At 46.6% G+C, this 26,739-nt stretch overlaps 1 protein-coding gene across 1 annotated transcript; it reads right to left on the reverse strand.

Moving 5' to 3' along the window:
* Positions 1-666: 666 nt before the first annotated feature.
* LOC121854781 (nascent polypeptide-associated complex subunit alpha, muscle-specific form-like) lies at positions 667-26,677 on the reverse strand. Its single transcript, XM_042349557.1, has 3 exons — positions 25,215-26,677; positions 4,390-4,402; positions 667-823 (listed from the first exon to the last, which is right to left on the reverse strand). Exons 1-3 carry the CDS (start codon positions 26,632-26,634, stop codon positions 784-786), a joined length of 1,473 nt encoding a protein of 490 aa, XP_042205491.1. The 5' UTR covers positions 26,635-26,677; the 3' UTR covers positions 667-783.
* Between the last annotated feature and the right edge of the window lie 62 nt (positions 26,678-26,739).

The raw sequence follows: 26,739 nt of genomic DNA on the forward strand, positions 1-26,739 counted from the left end.
GCCTGTGTCGCCGCCACAGGGGACGAGGCTGTAAGGCTGATTTTGGGGGTGGTCATTGGGGCTGAGGGAGGACTTGTCGCAGGCTTGAGTGGAGGTACAGGTTTGACTCCCGGCGACTGCACAGATCTTTGTGGTTTCGGAGGCTTCGGAGGAGGAGTTGGTTTGGTACGAGTCTGACACTGTGAAGGCTGTTGTAGCAGTGTGTGTGTGTTGTGTGTCTGTTTCTCGGGCGTCTGTCCGTGGTGCACCGCTTGTTTATTATGTGGTTGTTGGGTTTGTACTTCTGGTGGTTGGCGGCGCTGTACAGGCAACGGCTGCTGGGGTCGAGAATGCTGATGTCGTGACTGTTGCTGTTTCTGCGGCTGTGACTCCTGGGGTTGTTGCTGCACAGCGCTGTTCCTGAAGAGGTGTGGCGGCCTGGCAGGCAGTGGGGGAGGGAGGGTGTCAGAGGGCCTGGGAGAAATGGTGGCCTCGTACAGTATCTCCTCATACAGGTGATAGTCAGAGGCGCTGTCATACGAGGACTCGGAGGTGGTGTCGTCGAGGTGGTGGTGCTTGTGTCGTCGGAGGTCGTGCAGGGGGAGACGCGAGGCCCCGAGCGCCTCACGCGCGTCGCTGGAGAGGCTGCGGCCGTCTAGTGAGAGAGGTCGGGCGACGGAGCGGCAGTGGAGGTCGTCGAGGACGGCCAGCACACACCGCGCCACGCCCGCCGAGCACTGCGGCGCCTGCACCCGGGGGACGCAGCCGGGGGGGCACAGGGGCGCGCTGCTCCCCCCGGCCCCGTCACTGGCTGAGCAGCAGACTGTCAGACCCACTGTCATCCCTGTGGTGGTCAGGAGAACATGGTGTTAGTATATGGTCACTTGTATAATAACACTACAGTATACCTTAGAGTATACACACATACATTATTACTATGACAGTACTACACCTGCCACACTACAGTTGTATAACACCCTACACTGGTATTCTCTTAACAGCTCTACAGTATATACCACACAACCTCCAACTGCTGTACAGTACACTACATAACATCTTCCTTCACTGTCTCACCAGAGGTTGGTCGCCTCACCGAGTAGACCAACACTGCCGTCTGCTTGGTCTCTCCTACACACATTTATTGTAACAACACTACCCCGGGCGCCTGTCTGTGGCTTCCTGTATTGTTGTATGGCTGTAACACACCACTCCCTGTAACACCGCTGTAACACTCACTGTACTTACTGTAACACTACTTCATGTAATGCTGCTTTAACACTGTTACTGTATCACCGCATTACAGCATCCTGTATTACTGTGTTAGTGACATACACCTAGCGGTCATCCCCTAAACGAAACCGGAAGACCATTATCCCTGAGGGCGGTCACATGCTGAACTGTATACCTCATTGTCTATATTCCTGCTGAGCCAATTATAAACTTGTATGGTAATTATACTTCATGAATGAATATCTTTCGAGTTATCTGGTACAAAGTGAACGTTAACTGGTAGAGTCTCGGTGTAAATATCATGGGAGCTTTAGATGTTGTTTTCGTGGTTTAGTTTTAAGTCAAGCAGAGTTGTACGCACCCCACCCTGTACTGTAGAGGTAACGGGGGAGAGGACTATTGGAGAGACAAGCCTAACCTAACCTGGCTCAGTATTGTGGCCAAGGCGTGACCGACTGACCGCGGGAGCTTGGATGGGTAGCTGGGTCCACCGATTATTATTCTTCACTTTAACACAACCTTGCACTGATGGAATTCACCTAGGACAGCCTAACACAGACTGTCTCAACTATACTGTACACTAATTCAGTCCTAGCACAGTCTAACTCGGTCTTGATACAATCTTAACAAACTCCTAACATAGTCTGACTCGGACCTAACACAACCTAACTCAGTCTTAACCTTTGAGTCAGTCCTAACAGTGTCATACTGCCTTAAGCACTGAACTAGCATACCTTGGGTTCATTAATAGTGATAGTGTTTACTAAGTGGCGCCTCACTATTTACCACTAACAATAATGTTATGCTCAGTGAGTGGGTAGAATTATGCTCGATACAGGTGTGTTTGTGTACAGTCGCGGACAAAACTCCCCGGATACTGGACAGTGTCTGGGCTGTAAGTACACTACCTGAGAATCGTTAGGTGACGGCCATTGGAATTTTAAAGTATTTTCTCCGATTTTTCTTCGTATTAAGGAATAAATTTGTTTTTGTCCGTTTTGTGGTTCTGACATAATGTGTGATGAAAAGAAGTGTTAGTACTGTAGATATAGACCAGTGTAACAACCATTAGTAGATACCAGATATTATCAAGTGTTCAGAGAATTTTGTTCGCAACTGTACATCATTTTCCCCAAGTTAACGAAGGAGACTAATTAGTATGTTTTATGGTCTACGGTCATCTGCCCCCCCCCCGTCTACAGTTACCGTCCATCCTACTACCTCTCTACCTCCACCACTACCTCTACCTCCACCACTACCTCTCACCACTACCTCTCTACCTCCACCACTACCTCTCACCACTACCTCTCTACCTCCACCACTACCTCTCACCACTACCTCTCTACCTCCACCACTACCTCTCTACCTCCACCACTACCTCTCTACCTCCTCCTTCTCTACCTCACTCTTTCCTCCACCGGCTCCTTACTCCATCTCTTCCTCCTTCACCCCTCCTTCGTATCCATTACTTGCTATTTCTGTTACCCCTCCCCTCCCCAGATCCATGATACCCCTCCTACCCAACTTTTGTCTCTCATCCTCCCCCCTCCCTTTCTCCCCCAAGACACGTGCCTCTCCCCTCCCCTCCTCCCTCCCTCCCTACCCCCCTTCCCTCTCCCCTCGGTTCCATTACCTCCCCCCTCCAAGGTCCATCACAGGATTGTCCTGACCATGACCACTAATTCACCCTCCCCCTGTTCTCCCTCTCCCCCTATTCCCCTCTCCTCCCCCCTCCTCTCCACCAGTAAGGGCAGCTAGCGGTCAGAGTGTATGGGTATGGAGGTGTGAGGCTGAGGCTCCTGTATATGTGGGGAGGGAGGGCCTGTCTCCCTGATGGTACCCACCCCTCACCCTTTCCTCACCCTGACACACCTCTCCCACCCCTCCTCTTCCCCCACCCCCTGCCTCTCCCACCCCCCTCCTCTCCCCACCCCCTTCCTCTCCCCCACCCCCTATCCTCTCCTCTCCCCCCCCCTCCTCTCCCCACCCCTCCTCTCCCTCTCCACCCCTCCTCCCCACCCCCTCTCTCCCCCACCCCCTCCTCTCCCCTACCCACACAAGCCGCAACAAACACAGGATAATCTGACTTAGCCACATCTCAGTAGGGCTTAAGAGTTGGTGGTACATACACGGGACAAACGCTGCCATGGCCGAGTGATGGATAGTCCAGCTAGTGACGGATAGTCCGGCTAGTGACGGATAGTTCAGATAGTGATAGATAGTTCAGCTAGTGATAGATAGTTCAGCTAGTGATAGATTGAATTGAATTGGACAGTTTATTTAGCCAGAAAAACACAGATACAGAGTGGATAATAATAACAATATTAACATGGCTGAGAACCTGAGCTGCACCTGATATATACTATACATTTATCTCAAGGAAGTATTATGTAACATTTAGTATCATCTGGAATAGTACAATAGCATGGTGGTAATAAGATCATGTTACCACGGTTACCACTTCAATATTTATTTATTTTATTTATTTATTATTTTTTTGTAGATAGTTCAGCTAGTGATCTTAAAATGTACGTTGAACATTTATTAAGGAATCTGAACATTGTCAAAATTTCTGAACATTTTTAACTCTTATGAACACACAGGAACTAAGACAACATAATAATCGTCAGGTGAACTAAGCTGTGGGGCTAATCGTCAGGTGAACTAACCCTACAACTTTGTTAAACTTGACTTACTTGTGTCTCAACGCTAAGTACTAATAGGTCAGAGGTTCTCCCTACTTAAATCACTGACCATATTGGATTAACTAGTCTGATTAGATAATTAGATGACCTTTACTTACGGTCAACTCTACCGGAAGGGAAGTATATAAGTGAAATATACTCCAGGTAACATATACCATAGGTGAAATATTACGTAGAAAAATACCCGGGAAAAATAGTGAAATATATCCTTAAGGAAAATAACCTTAGGTGAAATATATCCTTGTATTACCTGGAGAAACAGAGCCCGGTGGATTAACAGTCGTACACACCTCTGAGGGGGCTACTCTCCTGACCTACTAAAGCCAGCCAAGCATGGTATAGTGTAGTAGTGAGGATATAGGCACCAGAGGAGAGTCGGGGGTTAGAGGAGTAAACACCACCTTGATCCTCCCCTCCCTGGTGCTGAGCCTAAGTAGAAGAGGATTGGAAGCCACTACCAACGACTTAAGCCTACCTGTTTACGGATCCTTTAGCAGCGGCAGGCGAGGAAGAGAAAAAGACAGTTTTTTTTTTGTTAGTAAAGTCTACAGAGGGTTAGTAGAATCGGATCTCGTTCTTCAAAAGTTCTTTATAAAGGTTCGTACGTTGAATAACAGATGCGTTTTGTTTTATGCATTTTTTCATGTGTTTTTGTTTTGTAATGTTTTTTTTTTTACGCGTTTATGATTTTTTGATGCGTTTATGTTTTTTGAAGCGTTTATGTTTTTTATGTTTTTAGTTATGCGTTTGTATTTTGTTTTTTAGGCCGGAAAATCTATATAGCATACGAACCTTTGTGTGTGTGAACTCGAGAACCTATTTATAATCCTTTATGTTTATAGAGGATGAGATTACATTAAGTTAAGTTTTTAGTGTTAGTGATAAAGAATTATATACAGTAGTACAGGATCCCCTCAACTCAATAGATATTAATTGGTTATTCTTACCACTAAGATAATTGATACAGATGGCATAGAGTAATTGATAAAGATTGACATTGAATAATTGTTAAAGACGACAGAATAAATAAAAGCAGAAAGAAAAAAATGATTATACCTACAAGAAATAGGAATACTTGTAAAAAAATAACTACTTATAATATTTACAATTTATAGCTGTAAAAACCAATAAGTAATAGTCAGTGTTACTTAAGAGATTATAGATAAGTGTTTTTAAGATACATTTATTTCTCGTAAAGTGATCTACAAATTACTTAACAGACTTATATACTTAAATGACTGTTAATAAAGTACTTTTGTATATTAATGTTCATCTGACACCACTTACATGCACTTGGCAATACTTAACCTAGGTCTAACTAGCTTGACACTTAAGTAAACTGTGACGCTACTTATTATATAATGTGACACCTCTTAACTTATAAAATGACACCTTTATCTCACCACGTTACGTAACCTGCACTTTGACACTAATTAACACACTGTGACACCACTTAACACACTCTAACACCACTTGACACACTATGGCACCACTTACTTACACTATGACACTTCACACAGATTGACACACACACACACACACACAAACACACACACACACACAAACACACACACACACACACACACACAACCACACACACACACACACACACACACACCACACCACCACCGCAGAAAACGAGACGAGGAAGTCAAGTTAGGTCAGCGTTGCCAGATACGTGTGAAATCCGTTCTTGTTCTGGTATTACTGAATAACATTTGTGAATTTGTTATTCTATATTTATTGTAACTCTGTACCTGTTACGTACCACCATCACGATACAGTCACCACGGGGAATACTGTACCTGTAATTTATACCTGAATCCTGTATTTGATCTGAAATTGTTGGATAAACTGTATCTTTGTGTGTTATGAACGAAAGAGGATGGTTGGCTTAGAATGGTTGAGGATTCACAGGTGACTGGATAACCTAACCTAACCTGATGTTCCTTCACACCTGTCCTGCCTCCCTTCAGGTAGGTGATAGGGTGCATGGCAATCAGCTGATAATGTTAGTGTCAGGTACTTTACTCTCTGTTTACCACCACCGCCACCACCACCACCCACCACCACCACCACCACTACCACCGCCACCACCACCACCACCCCACCACCACCACCCCACCACACCCACCCACCCCCCACCCACCACCAACACCACCCCCACCACCACCACCACCACCACCACAACCACCACCACCACCACCACCACCCACTACCCCCCCACCACCACCACCACCTCCACCCCACCACCACCACCACCCCCACCACCACCACCACCCTCCACACCACCACCACCACCCCCACCACCACCCCCACCACCACCACCACTACCCCCACCACCACCACCACAACCATCACCACCACCACCACCACCACCACCACCACCACCACCACCACCACCACCACCCCCACCACCACCACAACATCACCACCCCCCCACCACCACCACCACCACTACCCCCCCACCACCACCATTCCCCCCCCACCACCACCACCACCCCCCACCACCACCACCACCACCACAACCATCACCCCCCACCACCACCACCACCACCACCACCACCACTGCCCCCCACCACCACCACCACAGCCATCCACCACCACACAACCATCACCACCCCCCACCACCACCCCCCACCACCACCACCACCACCACCACCACCACCACCCCCACCACCACCACCACAGCCATCCACCACCACCATCACCACCCCCACCACCCCCCACCACCACCACTCCCCCACCACCACCACCACCCACCACCCCCACCACCACCACCACCACCACCACCACCACCACCACCACCACCACCACCACCACCACCACCACTACCCCCACCACCACCACCACAGTCATCACCACCACAACCACCACCACCACCACCACCACCTGCCCCCACCACCACCACCCACCCCACCACCACCATCACCACCCCCACCACCACTACTACCACCACCACCACCACAACAACAACCACTACCACAATCTTCTGACCTACCACCACTTCCCATTCTTCTTCTCCTTCCTCCTCCTTTTCATCATCTTCATCTCTTCCCAATCAACCCCAAATCTCTACCTCTCCTTCCCTCTCCCCAGACCTTTATTCTGTGTGGCTACTCTATCTCTCCTACTATCTCCCTCCTTCTCTCCTACTATCTCCCTCCTATCTCTCCTACTATCTCCCCTCCCTATCTCTCCTATATCCTCCTATCTCTCCTACTATCTCCCCTCCTATCTCTCCTACTATCTCCCTCCCTATCTCTCCTATCTCCCCCTCCTATCTCTCCTACTATCTCCCCTCCTATCTCTCCTACTATCTCCCTCCCTATCTCTCCTACTATCTCTCTACTATCTCCCTCCCTATCTCTCTACTATCTCCCTCCCTATCTCTCCTACTATCTCCCTCCTATCTCTCTACTATCCCTCCTATCTCTCCTACTATCTCCTCCCTATCTCTCCTATATCTCCCTCCTATCTCCTCCTATCTCTACATCTCCTCCTGTATCTCTCCTACTATCTCCTCCTATCTCTCCTACTATCTCCTCCTATCTCTCTACTATATCCTCCCTATCTCTCCCTACTATCTCCTCCTATCTCTCCTACTATCTACTATCTCCTCCTGTCTCTCCACTATCCCTCCCTATCTCTCCTACCATCTCTCCTCCTATCTCTCCTACTATATCCCTCCTATCTCTCCTACATATCCTCCTATCTCCTACTATATCTCCTCCTATCTCTCCTACTATCTCCCTCCTATCTCCCCTCCTATCTCTCCTACCATCTCTCCTCCTATCTCTCCTACTATATCCCTCCCTGTCTCTCCTACTATATCCTCCTATCTCTCCTACCATCTCTCCTCCTATCTCTCCTACTATATCCCTCCTATCTCTCCTACTATATCTCCTCCTATCTCTCCTACTATCTCCCCTCCTATCTCCCTCCTGTCTCTCCTACTATATCCCCTCCTATCTCTCCTACTATCTCCCCTCCCTGTCTCTCCTACTATATCCCCTCCTATCTCTCCTACCATCTCTCCTCCCTATCTCTCCTACTATATCCCCTCCTATCTCTCCTACTATATCTCCTCCCTCTCTCCTACTATCTCCCTCCCCTATCTCCCCTCCCTATCTCTCCTACCATCTCTCCTCCCTATCTATCTCCCACTGTTTTATTTCCTCATGTTTCTGCTGCCCACGTGTCTCAGATGTGCTATGTCCAGTCTGCCTTTAATCACCGTGTCCAGCCATGTCATCTCCGTGTCCTAAAGGATTCATCTGGTGGCCTGTTGATGTTATGGTTCTGCAAGTCCCGTGTCAAGTTCCGTGTCCAAATTCCATGTCACACACACACACACACACACACAATTCCCAATAGGCCTTTAACTTGATCCTCCTTGACATAATCAGATAGGTGGAGGCGCCTTCACTTAACTCCGGGTTCTAAAAACTCACTAACCTGCCCCTGGCCCTCAGGTTGTAGCGCCTGGCTGAGCGGTAGTGGTCGCTGGAGACATTTATAAGACACAGGTTCCGAGCCTCAGAGATTCACGTGTTATTTTTTCCCTTAACCGGAGTCGTGAGAATATATATATATATATATATATATATATATATATATATATATATATATATATATATATATATATATATATATATATATATATATATATATATATATCATTTGTCCATCTAAGTTGAGTTGACCCCTTTGAGGACGATGATTAACCTTTGAGGACGATGATTTAACCCTTTGAGGACGATGATTTAACCCTTTGAGGACGAAGATTTAACCCTTTGAGAACGATGATTTAACCCTTTGAGGACGATGATTTAACCCTTTGAGGACGATGATTTAACCCTTTGAGGACGAATTTAACCCTTTGAGGACGATGATTTAACCCTTTGAGGACGAAGATTTAACCCTTTGAGGACGATGATTTAACCCTTTGAGAACGATGATTTAACCCTTTGAGGACGATGATTTAACCCTTTGAGGACGATGATTTAACCCTTTGAGGACGAAGATTTAACCCTTTGAGGACGAAGATTTAACTCTTTGAGGACGATGATTTAACCCTTTGAGGACAATAGTTTAAATCATAGTCCTCAAAGGGTTAAGATATGATGCTCTAGTTCCTACGTTATGGGAGGCTATATGACTGGTTCCCTTACTTAGTGATGGATGGATTCTCATAAGGTTAAGTGAGTACATTGAATTTTTCCTTTACTCGAAGACCATACAACATACTGTATACACACTGTTGATCCCTTCCTAAACTGGAGACGGAAGGGCACAGCTAACCTAACCTAACCTAACCTAACCTAACCAGAACACATCCTTAACCTCACTTACATAAAGAGACATGAAGCTACAACTGCTTTAGACAGAGATTCCGTACCCAGATTATGAGATATAAAAGGTGGGTGATATTAGCTCCTGCTAGAGACACGTTTCACAGCACAGTGTACCGTCGTGGTTACTCCCTGCCTTGTCCATCAACCTCTGAGCGATGCCTTGTGGGTATGAATCGTTCGGGACACAGCACCTGCAGTTAATTATTCACCTGAGTGATACTAAAAGCATAATCTAATCCAGGTATGACGTAAAGTAAAATAAAAGTGATATCCGATAAGTTTTCGTCTCCAGCTATGATTCAGGAAGCTTGGATTACAGCAGTACTAGTATTGGTCGTTGCGTAGTTGTTGTAGTTGTTGTAGTAGTAGTAGTACAAAATAGTAGTAGTAGTGGTAACAACAACAAGATAATCCTCACACCAACACAAACCTTTCACAGTTTGCTGACTTGATCTAATTAATGAAGACTTTTAAAGGGTTTCTTGCCTACGCGGTTGTGATGGGTCCTGGTGACGTCGGGGAGTTCCCAGTACCATCACATCACACCTGATACGGGACCCCAAATGCGTGACGTAACGCTTAATGGAGTAATTATGTGGTACTGTGATTATCGCGCCTCCATTTCTCTTGCCACCAGATTACTCCCTTGATGGCGGTATAGGCTGGGGTCTGGTGCAGGAGCTGGTAATACTGTTGAAACATCGTCAGTGTTGTCAAGAACATCTTTACCAGCAAAAAAAACTTTAATAAAAACATCAATAATGCTCAGAAAAACATCCTACCACTAACTAATGTATATGAAATACTACCACCACCACTACCACAATATCCCTGCGGTGACAACAACAACAATCAATAGTACAGCTACAATCATTATGTATCACAACCACGTCACAACTATATTTACGCCACAACCACCATCACCACTACTACCACTATTACTGTACTACTGGAACAACAACCAACATTAATACCACCACCACATTACCACGACCACTGCTACCACTACTACCACATTAATCACCATCAGTGCAATTATGAAAAATCACTACCACCACCACCACCACCACCACCACCACCACCATCACCCCACACACCACCACCACCACCACCACCACCACCACCACCACCATCACCACAGTAGCAGCGTTCTTTAAGGTAGAGACGTGGCGAGAGTCAAGGTGGCTGCGCTTCAACAATCCAATTTAGCGAGGCGGTGGACTTGATGGTTCGCTGGCCGCTTCACTCACTTTTGGAAACTCTCGCGAAATAAAAACGGCAAAGCGTCAATGACCTGATGATCGCCCAGGAGCCGGAAATTTGACATATTTCGGGGCCACCTGGACACCGCCGCTGAAGGTCTGTTTTCTTCTCATTCATATTTTAAAGATAAAATTTGGGTATATAGACCTATCAGTTAATAAATATTCCATTAAATTTATAAGATGAATTTCTTGAAATATAAAGAAATAAATAAGTGTTGCAATGCTTACATGCGGAGTGACAAATGCGAAATCATATGTTGATGCTTCAAGATACGATGAATCGCTTAAACTATAAACGATCTAAAAGCATATTGCCGTCATTCAGTGCATAAACGATCTAATCTAAGTACTCGCTACCATCAATCTGACTGTAAAAAAACATACGCTCTACCATCGCTCAAACTATAAACTATCCAAAATCACACGACTATCACTCAAACTATAAACGATTTAAAAAACACTCGACTATCACTCAAACAATAAACTATCTAAAATCACACTACTATCACTCAAACAATAAATAATTAAACACATACGACCATCACTCAAACAATAAACGATCTTAACCTCCAAAAAATCAAATAAAAAACCGAACATCAGACGCAGAAGAATTCCTACGATACAAATCAGGACAAGTGAAAGAGACGAATAAATCAAAACACATCTGGTCTGTGACGAGGGACGGGTCGGAATAAATTAGTGCCAGACCTCAACACGGGGCAGGAATGTATAATTCTCATTACCGGATGAGTAACAAATGTGTGGACAATTAGGCGTGTCTCCGGCCTGGCCAACCCCCTCACCCCTCACCCAGACACCTATACTTAGCAACATGTGAGACAGACAGACAGACAGACAGAAGATGGGATAAACGCGAGAGAAAGAGATGAGATAAAAAGAATAAAACTGGGAGATACAGGATAGAAAATGAAAGAATCTTACAGGATTCTCCGAGATAATTTTTTTTTATCATAAATACGTGAATAAGAATTTAAAATACGACACAAAATACGTACAGCATATCAACACAGACACACAGGTCCATTCCACCATATAGTGATTAGTTTTATTTTATTCTTAGTTAAAGGGACTAAATAAGACTACCGAGACCAGTGTGTAATAACCAGTGTTAATTTCGTCTCATTCGCCTCAGTAAAGGGAGACAGAGTGTTTTGGAAGAGGCATTTAAGTCCCTTGATTAAATATTCTCTCTCTCTCTCTCTCTCTCTCTCTCTCTCTCTCTCTCTCTCTCTCTCTCTCTCTCTCTCTCTTTTTTTACACACACACATTATTATTATTATGTGTATTACTATTATGGTTTTGTTATTTTTATTATTATTATTATTATTATTATTATTATTATTATACAACGCACCTTACACTATATGTGTGTGTTAGCGTATTCATTTTCTTCTGAGAGAGTCTGAGGTCACCACAGCCACAAACATTCCCGAGGATAATTAGGTCGACCATATTGATAACTCTCCATTTAACCCGGACAGCTAAATCAAGGGAGATGAGTTATACCATAAACCCTTAACCCTCCCCGCCCTCCCCTTAACCATCCCCGCCCTTATACCCACCCTTACCCCATAACTCATCCTTACCCCCATAACTCATCCTTACCCCCATAACTCACCCTTGCCCTTTACCACACTTACCCTTACCCACACTTGCCTTAACCCCTTACTACCCCCATAACCCACCCTTACCCTTTACCCCACTTGCCCCTTAACCCACACTTACCCTTAACCCACACCCCTTAACCCACTCTTACCCCTTAATTCAACCTTAACCCTTACCCATTAGCCCATCTACCTCTTTTACCCACCTAACCCCAGTCGTCCTGGGTTGGGCCTAGGGACATAGGTCAGGTAGGCCTATGGACGAGTGAATTAGACCCAAGTAGGGATAACACACGTGGAGGGAACATTAGCAGGTGGAGGGAACAGGCGGAGGGAACAGGTGGAGGGAACAGGCGGAGGGAACAGGTGGAGGGAACAGGTGGAGGGAACAGGCGGAGGGAACAGGCGGAGGGAACAGGTGGAGGGAAGCTTATGGACTTGCCTGTGGAGGTGGAGGGGTGTGAGCTAATGATATCTCTCTCTCTCTCTCTCTCTCTCTCTCTCTCTCTCTCTCTTTCAGATTCTAACATTCCTCTGTGTGTCATCGTGTACGCCCTAGACTATGGCGAAAGTACACCACACACACACACACACACACACACACACACACACACACACACACACACACACACACACACACACACACACACACACATAGCGCACGGCGCCCTGGTATGCTGTAGATATAATTTATGGTATAAGAGCATACTTGTGATTACCCTACCTTCCCCTCTCTCTCTACGACTCCTACCCTCCCTCTCCATATCCCTCCTACCCCTCTCTCTCTCTGACTCCCCTCCCTCTCCATATCCCTTCTCCTCTCTACGACTCCTACCCTCCCCTCTCCATCCCTCCTCCCCCTCTCTCTCTCTGACTCCTACCCTCCCTCTCCATATCCCTCCTCCTCCTCTCTCTACGACTCCCTCCTCCCTCTCCATATCCCTCCTCCCCCTCTCTCTGACTCCTACCCTCCCTCTCCATATCCTCCTCCTCCTCTCTCTGACTCCTACCCTCCTCTCTATCCCCTCCTCCCCATCTCTCTCTACGACTCCTACCTCCTCTCATATCCTCCTCCCCTCTCCTCTCTCGACTCCCTCCTCCCTCTATATCCCCTCCTTCCCCTCTCTCTCTACGACTCCTACCCTCCTCTCCATATCCCACTCCTCCTCTCTCTACGACTCCTACCCTCCCCTCCATATCCCACCTCCCCTCTCTCTCTACGACTCCTACCCTCCCTCTCCATATCCCTCCTCCTCCTCTCCCTCCTTCCTTCGTCCTCCCTTTTAGATAAATGATAACTTGTTTTAAATTATCATAATTATAGACGCCAGTTTAACCATTTCCTGACGATATATCCACTGAAGGATGCTAGGATATATCCACTGGAGGATGCTAGGATATATCCACTGGAGGATGCTAGGATATATCCACTGGAGGATGCTAGGATATATCCACTGGAGGATGCTAGGATATATATCCACTGGAATGCTAGATATATCCACTGAAGGATGCTGGATATATCCACTGGAGGATGCTAGGATATATCCACTGGAGGATGCTAGGATATATCCACTGGAGGATGCTAGGATATATCCTGGAGGATGCTGAGGATATATCCACGGAGGATGCTAGGATATCACTGGAGGATGCTAGGATATATCCACTGGAGGATGCTAGGATATATCCACTGGAGGATGCTAGGATGCTGCCACCTGGAGGATGCTGAAATATCCACTGGAGGATGTAGGATATATCCACTGGAGGATGCTAGGATATATCCACTGGAGGATGCTAGGATATATCCACTGGAGGATGCTAGGAAATATCACTGGAGGTGCTAGGATATATCCACTGGAGGATGCTAGGATATATCCACTGGAGGATGCTAGGATATATATCCACTGGAGGATGCTAGGATATATCCACTGGAGGATGCTAGGATATATCCACTGGAGGATGCTAGGATATATCCACTGGAGGATGCTAGGATATATCCACTGGAGGATGCTAGGATATATCCACTGGAGGATGCTAGGATATATCCGCTGAAGGATGCTAGGATATATCCACTGGAGGATGCTAGGAAATATCCACTGGAGTATGCTAGGATATATCCACTGAAGGATGCTAGGATATATCCACTGGAGTATGCTTTAAATTCGGTAAAGGTCAGTTTGAAAGTATGAGTGGCTATTCGTCCGTGACTGTTATAAACAAACATAACAGTATATATATATATATAAAACATTTACCACCTCATAATGTCCAGAATATTTCACTACATAACGAAAACTCTTAAACTATATTACGTTGAATTCTTAAAAGAGGTTAAATATATAGTTTTAGTCTATACTGGTTAAGGGTTAGACGAGGTTAAAGCCCATTGGATACATCACACAGTTTATTGAGCAAACATCGACCCCGGCACTGAACTCGATCCACTTAACTTCCACAACTGTACATTTAGGTACCTGTTCACGCCCGGGTGGACTAGTGCAGCAGGGAACCACACACACACACACACACACACATACATTAGTTAGGATAATCATATAGGTCCTTTAGATTATGTTAAATAAATTATATGGAGGAGAAGACGTTAGTATAATTATGTCGGATATAGTTGTTGATAACCATAATAATATTGACATCTATAATGAGACAGACATAGGTGATGTGGTGATAGTAGAGGATTTTAACTATAATATAAAACAGTAATTGGCAACTCCTCCCCACACCCACCCCCTCCACACCCCTACACAACCCCCCCCCTCTTACACCCCCTACACTCGCTCCCATACACCCCCCACGTTCTCACACTCTACATCCTGATACACTCACACACCCTCCACTCCTCACACACCCTACTGCAAGAGAGGCAGCAAGAGAGGCAGCAAGAGAGGCAGCAAGAGAGGCAGTAAGAGAGAGAGATAATAACACAGTTGCTGGGATGAGTTACGTCCACCACCGCAAATGGTCGAGCATTGTCTTATTTACATACTCTCTCTCTCTCTCTCTCTCTCTCTCTCTCTCTCTCTCTCTCTCTCTCTCTCTCTCTCTCTCTCTCCTCCTTATATCCAACAATACACATGTACTACACCTGCTTATGCACCGTTCTTCATACACATCTTTTTGTATACTCGCCATCCATCATGTTATACTGACCAAAGCTTCACTATACTGTATATATTTTCTTCTCGGTGTATGACTTGTGTATATTTGTGTAGTGTATTTTGCTGTATTGATAAGGCTGTGTTAATGTGTATGTATACAGATGTGTTTATTTAGGACTGTATCAGTATTAATGTATGATTATAAAAAGCTACGTTAAATATGTATACTTTACATATATACTTATACAGGTCCATGTATACATAAATAAAATTACAACCTAGGCTTAATCTATACATATACATTTTGTTTATATATACACCGGATACATATATATGTGTACAGGGTATGTATATATGCATGTATACCTGTAGACATATATACGAGGAAGTGAAAACAATATTAGCGGTGATTACAGTACAGGTGATTAATATCGTTAATTACTACCTGCCCCTCATTAGTGCTGACTACTGTACCGTTGTTGTTACTGCCCTGTTGTTAGAGTTACTGCCCTGTTAGAGTTACTGCCCTGTTGTTGTTGTTGTTGTTACTGCCCTGTTGTTAGAGTTACTGCCCTGTTGTTAGAGTTACTGCCCTGTTGTTAGAGTTACTGCCCTGTTGTTAGAGTTACTGCCCTGTTGTTGTTGTTGTTACTGCTCTGTTGTTGTTGTTGTTACTGCCCTGTTGTTAGAGTTACTGCCCTGTTGTTGTTGTTGTTACTGCCCTGTTGTTAGAGTCACTGCCCTGTTGTTGTTGTTGTTGTTGTTATAGTCACTGCCCTGTTGTTGTTGTTGTTATTGCACCTGTTGTTATTTATTTACTGCCCTGTTATTGTTGTTATTTACTGCCCTGTTGTTAAGTTACTGCCCTGTTATTAGAGTTACTGCCCTGTTGTTAGAGTTACTGCCCTGTTGTTGTTACTGCCTGTTGTTAGAGTTACTGTCCTGTTGTTAGAGTTACTGCCCTGTTGTTATAGTTACTGCTAGCATTATAGTTACTGCCCTGTTTATTTATAGTTACTGCCCTGTTGTTGTTATTACAGTACTGCCCTGTTGTTGCAATTACTGCCCTGTTGTTATAGTTACTGCCCTGTTGTTAGAGAAGTTACTGCCCTGTTATTTATTTACTGCCCTGTTGTTATAGTTACTGCCCTGTTGTTATAGTTACTGCCCTGTTGTTATAGTTACTGCCCTGTTATTTAGAGTTACTGCCCTGTTGTTGTTACTGCCCTGTTGTTAGAGTTACTGCCCTGTTGTTAGAGTTACTGCCCTGTTGTTATAGTTACTGCCCTGTTGTTAGAGTTACTGCCCTGTTGTTAGAGTTACTGCCTGTTGTTGTTACTGCCCTGTTGTTTAAGAGTTACTGCCCTGTTGTTGTTGTTACTGCCCTGTTGTTGAAGTTACTGCCCTGTTGTTAGAGTTACTGCCCTGTTGTTGTTACTGCCCTGTTGTTAGAGTTACTGCCCTGTTGTTGTTGTTACTGCCCTGTTAGAGTTACTGTACCCTGTTGTTAGAGTTTTTGCCCTGTTGGTAGAAGTTACTGCCCTGTTGTTAGAAGTTACTGCCCTGTTGACAGAGTTACTGCCCTGTTCATTGTTGTTGTTTACTGCCTGTTGTTAGAGTTACTGCCCTGTTGTTAAGTTGCACCTTACTATTGTTAGAGTTACTGCTGCCCTGTTGTTGTTGTTGTTACTGCCCTGTTGTTGTTGTTGTTACTGCCCTGTTGTTAGAGTCACTGCCCTGTTGTTGTTGTTGTTGTTGTTATAGTCACTGCCCTGTTGTTGTTGTTGTTATAGTGAGGTACAGTGACTTACAGGTTTAATGGTTAACATAAACACTTAGTCATTACTTCGTGACAGTTGATATAAATTATTAGTTAATGAGATTTTTTATTTTCTTATTTTTATTTGTTGTTCTTATTTGTTTTTTCGTGTCTTCTGAATGTTTAGGTTAAGGAAATCTGTGTAATATTGCAGCGTGTGGGTGCTGATGTGGGCGTGGGTATTGGTTGTGAATGAAAGAGTGGATCAGGGCATGGGTGTGGGCGTGCATGAAGGCATGGCTACGGGCGCGGATGAAAGTGTGGGTGAGAGCGTGGGCAGGAAAAGACTGGCAGGTAATTTACAGGAATATGAAGCGAGTCATTACCAGTTTGCCTTGGGGGCTCTGCGGGCCATGGTGGGCGTGGGAGTGTGTGGGCGTGGTGGTCGCTTCTGGGGCTCTGCGGGTCATAGTGGGCGTGGGAGTGTGTGTGTGGGCGTTAGGGTGTATCTACAATAAGTCCATGTAGAAAATTGGTAAAACAGAATTAAGAGTTCAGAAGATATTGAGATCCGGAGCTTAAGTGAATATTTCTACAACAATTATATAAGATAAAGGTAACAGTAGGTACTTGTGGTAAATGTAAGTATTGGTGGATAACTCGTTGTTTCTTACGTCGGGAGTCTGAGGGGGGGGGTGGGTGGAGAGAGAGAGAGAGAGATACAAAAATACACACATTATGCCTTATACCCTTTCGTCACTAAAGGGGTATAGGGTTACTAAGGCTATGTGGATAGATAATCAGATCCTCCATAAAGGCATCCAAACCCTCTACAACCTCATTCCTATTGTATAAACACCAAAGAGACTCCAATTCATTCAATCTAATCCTCTATCTTGTTTATTCCTCTGTTGTCATCCATGTACCTGTGATAACTCTTTGGTTGTTATCTTTTGGGAGAGGGGAAGGTTATCCTTGGTTGAATTGACTTATTGTTTGCCATTGTTTGTATACCTGCATCGTTTGTGTACATTGTATACCTGAATTGTCTGGGTAAAGTGTTTGTATACCTGCGCTGTCTGTGTTGATTATATTATTACCCAGTGTAAAGTTATTTGGTGATTTTAATGAATAGGCATAAATAAAGTGCCAAAGAGAGGTAATGTTCGTCATAATCTGGTTAAAAAAGCCCCAAGATAAGGACAAAAGGATGTTAAAATAAGACCAGATCATCTAAAAAAGGCCGAAAAAACGCCAAAATATTATCCCTTCCCAAATTCACCCCCCAACCCCCCCCCCCAACAAACAATATTAACCTCCCCACCAAACTAATCCTTCACATACTGTGCTTTCCTCTCCTTTGAGTTATCAAAACATTTTTGGAGGTGGAAATCTCAACCACCAACATCTGTGTTCCTTTGGGTTTTGTTCTGCCTTCCTTAAATGACCACATAAATTGGTCCTATAATTAGGGGTTTTCTCAGAGTTGGCCTCCCCCTAAAATGGTCTCTCCATTAGATTTCGTTTACATGAACTATTTTCTTTGCATTAATTTTTACCAGTTGTGCTATGCTTGGGTTGTGTGTGTGTGTGTGTGTGTGTGTGTGTGTGTGTGTGTGTGTGTGTGTGTGTGTGTGTGTGTGACCACAAGAGTTACTCAGCTTACACACAACACACATAAACCTACAACCCTGGTGGCAGCAATAAGGACGTAACCCACATCCCTCCTCGTGCAGGTATTAAAAACAAATTGGTTTCATCTTAAGAAATATCCGGATTACCTGACCATTAATCCCCCCAGCTTATTTCAACCTAAAATTAACCACCCTTACCTAACCTAACCTAACCACCCTTACCTAACCTAACCTAACCACCCTTACCTAACCTAACCCAGCAGCACAGCACAGCACAGCCAGCACTGACACAGGCAGCAGCCTTTGTTGACCTGTGCAGCACAGGCCTGGGCCAGCAGCATGTGTGTGGGCCTGGGGCAGACTGGGCAGACTGGCTGGACTGGGACTGGGCAGACTGGCTGGCAACCTAACCTAACCACCCTTACCTAACCACCCTTACCTAACCTAACCTAACCACCCTTACCTAACCTAACCTAACCTAACCTAACCTAACCACCCTTACCTAACCCAAACTAACCTAACCTAAAGATATCATTACTGCATAATTAAGTGTAGATGGTCGTGGCTGTTGTCGTGGTTTACAGGGAAGACGACTAGCAGTAACTCCCCAGCTCGTCACAACACTACCGGGCTGACGGGGACTTACAATGGTCAATACATAACTGGGTAAACCACAAGAGTGAATTAGCTCAAACTGCCTGAAGGAGGAAAGACGAAGAAGATGCCTTGTGGGGACGACTCCGTGGATCCAATATTGGCGGGAAACTATCCACCAAAACCTGAGAAGTGTTGCTGGATAATTGGACGCCAAAGAGCCTCTAGACTCTAGAGTTTTACTGGACTAAGACTGTCAAAACCTGTGGCTGGACACTAATATTGGAGGAAAATTATACGTCAAAACCTGAAACCCGTATTAATATTGGCGGATAAATGCCGCGCCAAAGAAACAAAAACAAAAAAAGTCAGATTCTATTTTGGCGGAAAACTACGCGCGAAAAATCTGAGAGTTGCAGCAGTTGATGTTTTGTCACGGTTACATTTGTGTTTTACGAGAGGCTTTCACCGCCAGACCATGTAGCTACCTGCCCCACCATTATGGCACATCTCCCTCTCTCAGCCTTAACCTGGTTTTTGTGGTCGTCTTGTCTCCAGGGACCGCGAGTGTAAACATTGACCTTTTTGGTCTTTCTTCCTTAGCTGCGCCAGGGAACACTATGAACACCAATGACTCACTGACTGACTGAGAGAACTTTTTGACCATTCTGCTAATAATCCATTAATGTATGCTAGGTTAAGGATAGGATAGGATTGAGTGTTCGTTAAGGTGATTGGTTAAACATAAAGTGAAATAAGTTGGGGAGCTAATCAATCTTATGTCTGGTTATCTATAAGAATCAAACAATCGTAAGCGTCTATAAACTGATCGTCACCTTGTTGCGGCTCCGTAAGCTGACCAACACGTGTCGGTGCAGCGAAGAATGACGAAAATGATTCCGGGACTTAGAAACCTTCCATTTCAAGATAGGCTAAAGAAACTTAACTTACATTCCCTAGAAAGACGAAGAGTGCGGGGAGATATGATAGAAGTATTTAAGTGGGTGAAAGGAATCAATAAAGGGGATATAGATAAAGTTCTTATAATATCCGAGCAGGATAGGACTCGGAGCAACGGATTTAAGTTGGATAAGTTTAGGTTAAGGAGGGAGATAGGAAGGAACTGGTTCACAAATAGGGCGGTGGACGAGTGGAACAAGCTTAGCAACTTTGTAGTAAGTGCGGGAACTCTGGAAAGTTTTAAAAGGAGGCTAGATAGATTCATGGATGATAGAGAGTGGTAGTAACTCTCGACAGGAGCTGCCATGCACAGGCCAACCGGCCTATTGCAGACTCATTACTTTCTTATGTTCTTATGTGGTCAAGAAGAATCTGCAGGGAGCTGGTGGCATGTCAAGTCATTTGGATGGCATGTGTGCTCATTTGGATGGACTGTGGGGTCATTTGGATGGCATGCAAGGTCATCTGGGTGGCAAGAAACAGGGGTCAGTCGCGGGGATGGTTCAGGGGTGAAGGTACAGATGACCTGACATGACCTAATCTGACCCACACAGTGTTATGGTGGCAGGTTCCTCGTCTTCACTTTGTCTCCGTCAGCGCCTTCACTGGTCTCCTACAGCAGGGTGTGATGGTGGGCTTGTGGGTGTGATAATGGGCGGGGTAGTGGTGGGTGTGATAATGGGCGGGGTAGTGGTGGGTGTGATGGTGGGCGGGGTGGGCTGCTTGGCCTGAATACCTGAGGAGCGGGGTGGTGGGTCAGGTAAGAGATACTGCATATGATTTACGGTGCCTCCACCATATTGGTTTTAGGATCTTCCCGCCCTCCCCTACACCTGTGTGTCAAGTGGTAGGGAGAGTGTGTCAAGTGGCGAGTGTCAGAAAGGGTGTGTCAAGTGGCGAGTGTCAGAAAGGGTGTGTCAAGTGGCGAAAAAGTGTCGAGCGGTGGTAAGTGTCAAGGAGGGAGAGTGTCATGAGGGTGACAGGGAAGAGGAGGCCAAGAGGGAGGAGTAGGGAGCCAGGAGGGCGTTGTTGGAGGTCAGGAGGGCGTTGTTGGAGGTCAGGAGGGAGGGTAGGAAGTCAGGAGGCGCTGTAAACGCTTTTACGCTTCACCTTGTACAGGATGCAAGGGGGTGCCCAATAAACTAGCCCCCTCGCGGGACAAATTGTAAAAATAAAATATTAAGCCCAGGAGGAAGGAAGAAGAGAGTCATTAAAGTGAGGGGGTGAGGAGCGTTAATCCTCGGCCGCCAAATACTTTTGTCTCTCACACGTGGAATGTGGCACGCCGCCTCCTCCTCCTTCACCACCACCACCAAATGAAGGTCTGGCGCGTGTCAGTTGCAGATCAGCGGCAGGCCAGTAGTAATGCAAGAGCAGCAGGTCATAACAGCAGCAGGTCACAGGCGACTTGCGGGGCAGCTACAGGCCACAGGAATAACAGCTGGTCAGAAGCAGGACATGTCGGGGAAGAAGGACAGTCGAAGCCCAGCAGGTGAAACAGTGGTAGACCAGGTAGGTGTGGAGTGAGCAGGGGAAGGGGTGCAGCAGGGGGAGGGGTGCAGCAGGGGAGGGTGCAGTGCAGCAGGAGGGGCGCTAATCACTAGGTTTCTCTGAAGAACTGGGCATGAAGCGTGTGGTATAAGGTGATACCTAGAAGATGACCTAGGATGACCTATTTCTGTCTGGGGTCAACGACACAGTTAACTAAAAGAGAACTAAACATGATCTAGTCTCTGCCGTCTTGACCAGCACTTGGACGGTCTATCTATCATCACCCTCGTGGCCCTCATCATCACTATCATCATCATCGTCATTACTATGGAAAGGTGTCATCATCCAACAGTGGCCATCAGGGTCATCATCATCATCATCATCATTACCTCAAGGGACAAGTGTGTGTGTGTGTGTGTGTGTGTGTGTGTGTGTGCGCGCCAAACAGACAACACTACCAACCAACCCGCCTCCACTCTTCAGTATAATGCTCGCCAAAAATATAAAACTAAACAAGTGGAGATTCTAGTAAGGCAGATGTACCAATATTCCAGGTAGTTGTGCGCCAAAAAACCACCAAAAAAAAAATGTAACTAAACTGAAATTTTTAGCGGCCAAAATACCTACTGTTCGCGTATGTGTTCTCTCGTGTAGTCATTTTATTTATTCATTTACTCCTTATTCACTTATTCATATATTTGTAATTTCAAACATTTATTCACTCACTGATTTTTTTTTCATTAATTTCATGTCAAACAATTATTCATTCATTCATTCATTCATTCATTCAATCATTCATTCATTCTTTCATTCATTCATTCATTCATTCATTCATTCATCCATTCACTCATTCATTCATTCATCCATTCATCCATTCACTCATTCATTCATTCATCCATTCATTCACTCATTCATTCATTCCTCCAGTCATATATTCCTGCCAGTCAGTCACTGTCATTTATTTATGTATTCATTTATTCATTTACTAATACATTTATTCATAAGGTAGATAGTGAAGGAAATAGAATCATTAATTATTCCTCTGTAATTCCTGTATCTTTGTATATTGAAGAATGAAGGTGAAATAACGGTGATTTAATCCAGTAACGGTGATTTAATCCAATAACGGTGATTTAATCCATTAACGGTGATTTAATCCAGTAACGGTGATTTAATCCAGTCATTTGCGTCTTTCAATATTCTCAACAAATCTTATAATATTTTCCATCTCTTTCCTAGAAATTTCCTCAATACTTTTCCTAAAATTGTCCACAGATTTTTTTTCCTTCCTATTTTCGCCTCGAAGCTTTTTTGAGAATATTTTCCCCCAAAGTTCCTAAAGTTTCCACCAAATTGAAAAATAAGAAAGTTGTATGTGCTATTATTTGCAACTTGTGATCACCCTCTTGCATACTTTGGCACAGTTATTGGCTCTCTCTCTCTCTCTCTCTCTCTCTCTCTCTCTCTCTCTCTCTCTCTCTCTCTCTCTCTCTCTCTCTCTCTCTCTCTCTCTCTCTCTCTCTCTCTCTCTCTCTCTCTCTCTCTCTCTCTCTCTCTCCCAGGGCTCGCTGGGCCAAACAGTCAGGGGAGGGACGGCTGGCCTGGTACTGTTGTGGGAGGGAGAAGGGGATGATGGGGGCTGGGGCCTGCTGTTATTGAGGAGGAGGAAGGATGAGGCCTAGTACTGTTGTGGGAGGAGATGGAGTGATGAGGGAAGGGATGGTAGTGTTGTGGGGAGGGAGGGATGGAGAGGGCTGTACTGTTGTGGAGGAATGAGAGATGGAGGAGTGATGAAGGGAGTGGGAGGAGGAAGGATGGAGGAGCTGGTGCTGTTGTGGGAGGGAGAGATGGAGTGATGGAGGGGAGAGGGAGGGAGGAAGTGATGGAGGGCTGGTACTGTTGTGGGAGGGAGAGATGGAGTGATGGAGGGGAGGTGAGGTGTTGTTGTGGGAGGAGGAGGGATGGAGGGCTGGTACTGTTGTGGGGAGGAGAGATGGAGTGATGAAGGGAGGGAGGAGGAAGTGATGGAAGGGATGGTACTGTTGTGGGAGGGGAGGGGGAGTGATGGAGGGAGGGAGGGAGGAAGGGGAGGCTGGTACTGTTGTGGGAGGGGAGAGATGGAGTAGTGAAGAGGGGAGAAGGAAGTGATGGAGGGCTGGTACTGTTGTGGGAGGAGAGATGGAGTGATGAAGGAGGGAGGGAGGAAGTGATGGAGGCTGGTACTGTTGTGGGAGGGAGAGGATGGAGGGAGCTGTTGAGAGCCAAGAAGAAGCTAAAGACCATTAGGGTTATAGACAAGAAACAAACAGCTGAGGGAGAGAATAAAAACAAGAGAATAATGAGATCACTAATAATACAAACGAGAAGAGGGGAAGGAGGGATAAAAGGAAGAAGGAAGGGTGGAATAAAAAAGGAAGGAAGGAGGGGATAAAGGAGGAAGGAAGGAAGGAAGGAAGGAGGCGATGAAAAAGGAAGGAAGCTAGGAATAAAGAAGGAAGTAAGGATGTAATAAAGAAGGAAGACAGCAACAAAAGAGGAGGGTAGTAGTAGCAGTAGCGGTAGTAAAGGCAGGCAATAAAACACAAGGTGAACCACTCAACCTCATTCTTGTGATGCGGGGCTCGAGGGTGTCTCTCTCTCTCTCTCTCTCTCTCTCTCTCTCTCTCTCTCTCTCTCTCTCTCTCTCTCTCTCTCTCTCTCTCTCTCTCTCTCTCTTTCTCTCTCTCTCTCTCTCCCGTATTAGTATAAAGTACATTTACGAATTTATGTAGAGAGCAAAAGGAATATTTATGTATTATTATTGTTATTGTTATTATTATTATTGTTATTATTGTTATTATTATTATTATTGTTATTATTGTTATTATTATTATTATTGTTGTTGTTGTTACTATTATAATAAGTTGTGGTCGTAATTATTATTATTATTTAATACGACCCGCTTGTAGATGTGATAATGAACTTTTAGTGAGAGAGAAAGAGCATGGGGGGGGGCAGGAAAGGATAGTAAGGAACGGAGACGTAGATGAGGGTCAAGACAGTGTTACCCCGGTATAGGGATTCTGGCCATGCATACTAAGAAGCTACACCCCCCCCCTCCTCCTCCTCCCTTACCTGCCTAATATTCCCCCACTCTACCTGGCGTCTCCCAACACACACACAGTATTGTACACTAATATGTCAACACTGTCAGCTTATCTTGTTACGATATATCTGGCGGTATTGCACGGTGGTCGTCACACTATGTACAGTACATACAACTTAACTTACGTTTATCTACACAAGTCTATTGTATTTTACATACAATTTGTCATGTGTACAAACCGTGATCATATACACATAGCCTAACACCACACACAGCCTTCTGTAGGTCGGTGTACTACACACCTCCAGCCTAGTGACGCTACTGAACCTGGTAACACACGTACTGTACCTATGAGTTTATAACACACCAGGAGAGGTGTACCTGTAGGGAGGGCGAGACACAAGGAAGATGACATACCTGGGGGCGCGGGTCTGGTGAAGGCGGTGGGGCAGGTGCAGGCAGCAAACTCAGAGTCGAGGTCGTAGTAGTCAGGGGCGGGGGGCGGCGCCAGGGGGTCACCGTACAAGAGGGCGTCGATCTCCCGTTCCAACAGTGCCAGGTCGTGGTCGGTATCGTGGTGGCCGCCCACGATAGGCGACGGTGGGCGGCGCAGTGAGCGGGGCGGCGGCGCCACCCCTGGTGAAGAGTGGCGGGACCAGGAGGTAGGCGGTCGAGACTCCTCCCGGGTGGCGGGGGAGAGCGCCCTCGGCCGCCGTCCAGGGGATGACGCCCTCGGTAGTGACCCCGTCGACGCTAGCAGGGGTGACCCAGCACGTAGTCCCCCTGGAGGGCGGCGCCCCCGAGTGCCGGGGGAACAGCGAGACCCCGTGGAGGCACTGCGGGGACGACGCTCAGGGGAGGCGGGTGAGGCAGCTCGGCGAGACACGTGGGTGTCCCGTGGGGTGGCGCCTCCGGGAGAGGAGTTACGCTGGGGGGCGGGGGACCCCCGGGGGGAGTACCGTGTGAAGCCAGGGTTTCTGACCTCCGCAGGGGCGGTGTGCGGGGGCGGCGACCCTAGTAAGCCACCCCTTAGCCCCGCCAACTGGTCGAGCTCGTAGTAGGAACCGTCTGAGCCAGGTCTCCGGGGTAAACCGGGGGAGGGGGCGCTTCCCCCGGAGCTGGGTGACCGGGGCACACGAGACATAACGCGCGTGCCCATGGCTATGCGCGGCTTGGAGGCGCTGCCGCTGCCAGAAGAGGAACCCGTGGAGGCGAGGGAGGCAAGGGAGCCGCGCTTCTCTAGACGGTGTTCCAGGTAGGCGGCGGGGTCTGGCAGTTCAGGGGTGGGGCAGGCGCTCTTGTACCCGCTGTCCACGCTGTTACTACCGGCGTAGCCTACCACGTCGGCCTCGGGGTGGAGGCGCGGCCCCCAGCACGATGATGCTGATGGTGGCGGCGCCGGCGGCAGTAGGTCCGCTTCGTCACTGTCCGCATCACCGATGGCACTGATGGTGTCCAACAAAGGGTTGTCCACTGAACGACGAAGTCGCCGAGGTCGCCGTCGGCGGCGGGGCGACGCCAGTGCCAGATCGTCGCGCGCCACGGGGGGTGAGTGTTGGCGTGAGGCGTGATGGGAGGGCATCATGCCCTGGGGCAGCGCCACCTCGGCCATGGTGACGCGGGTAGAGGCGGCGCTGGAGTGGTGGGCGGAGGTGGTGGTGGAGGTGCCCAGACTACTCAACACATCCCGGGGGCTGGTGGCACCCAGGCCCCCGTTGGGCGCGGGGGGCGGCGGGGCCTCTGTGCCGGAGTTGGCCCCCGAAGAGGGCCGGGAGGCGGGGCTGCCCTCCCCCGATGTCTGCTGGTGGTCTATGAACTCCTCGAAGGTGGCGTACATGTGCCAGATCTGCCGCGTGAAGTCATCGCCCTGCAGGGACAACTCCGCCTGGGGGAGAGAGAGAGAGAGACACGCTATAGTACTGTGCTGTGCTGTGCTGTACAC

Source organism: Homarus americanus, unplaced genomic scaffold (genome assembly GCF_018991925.1).
Source record: "Homarus americanus isolate GMGI-L3 unplaced genomic scaffold, GMGI_Hamer_2.0 scaffold53233, whole genome shotgun sequence".
Classification (NCBI taxonomy): Eukaryota; Metazoa; Arthropoda; class Malacostraca; order Decapoda; family Nephropidae; genus Homarus; species Homarus americanus.

Bases quoted from the DNA above. Each gene is read 5' to 3' on its own strand.
- LOC121854781 (XM_042349557.1), bottom strand. From the start codon at position 26,634: ATGTACGCCACCTTCGAGGAGTTCATAGACCACCAGCAGACATCGGGG.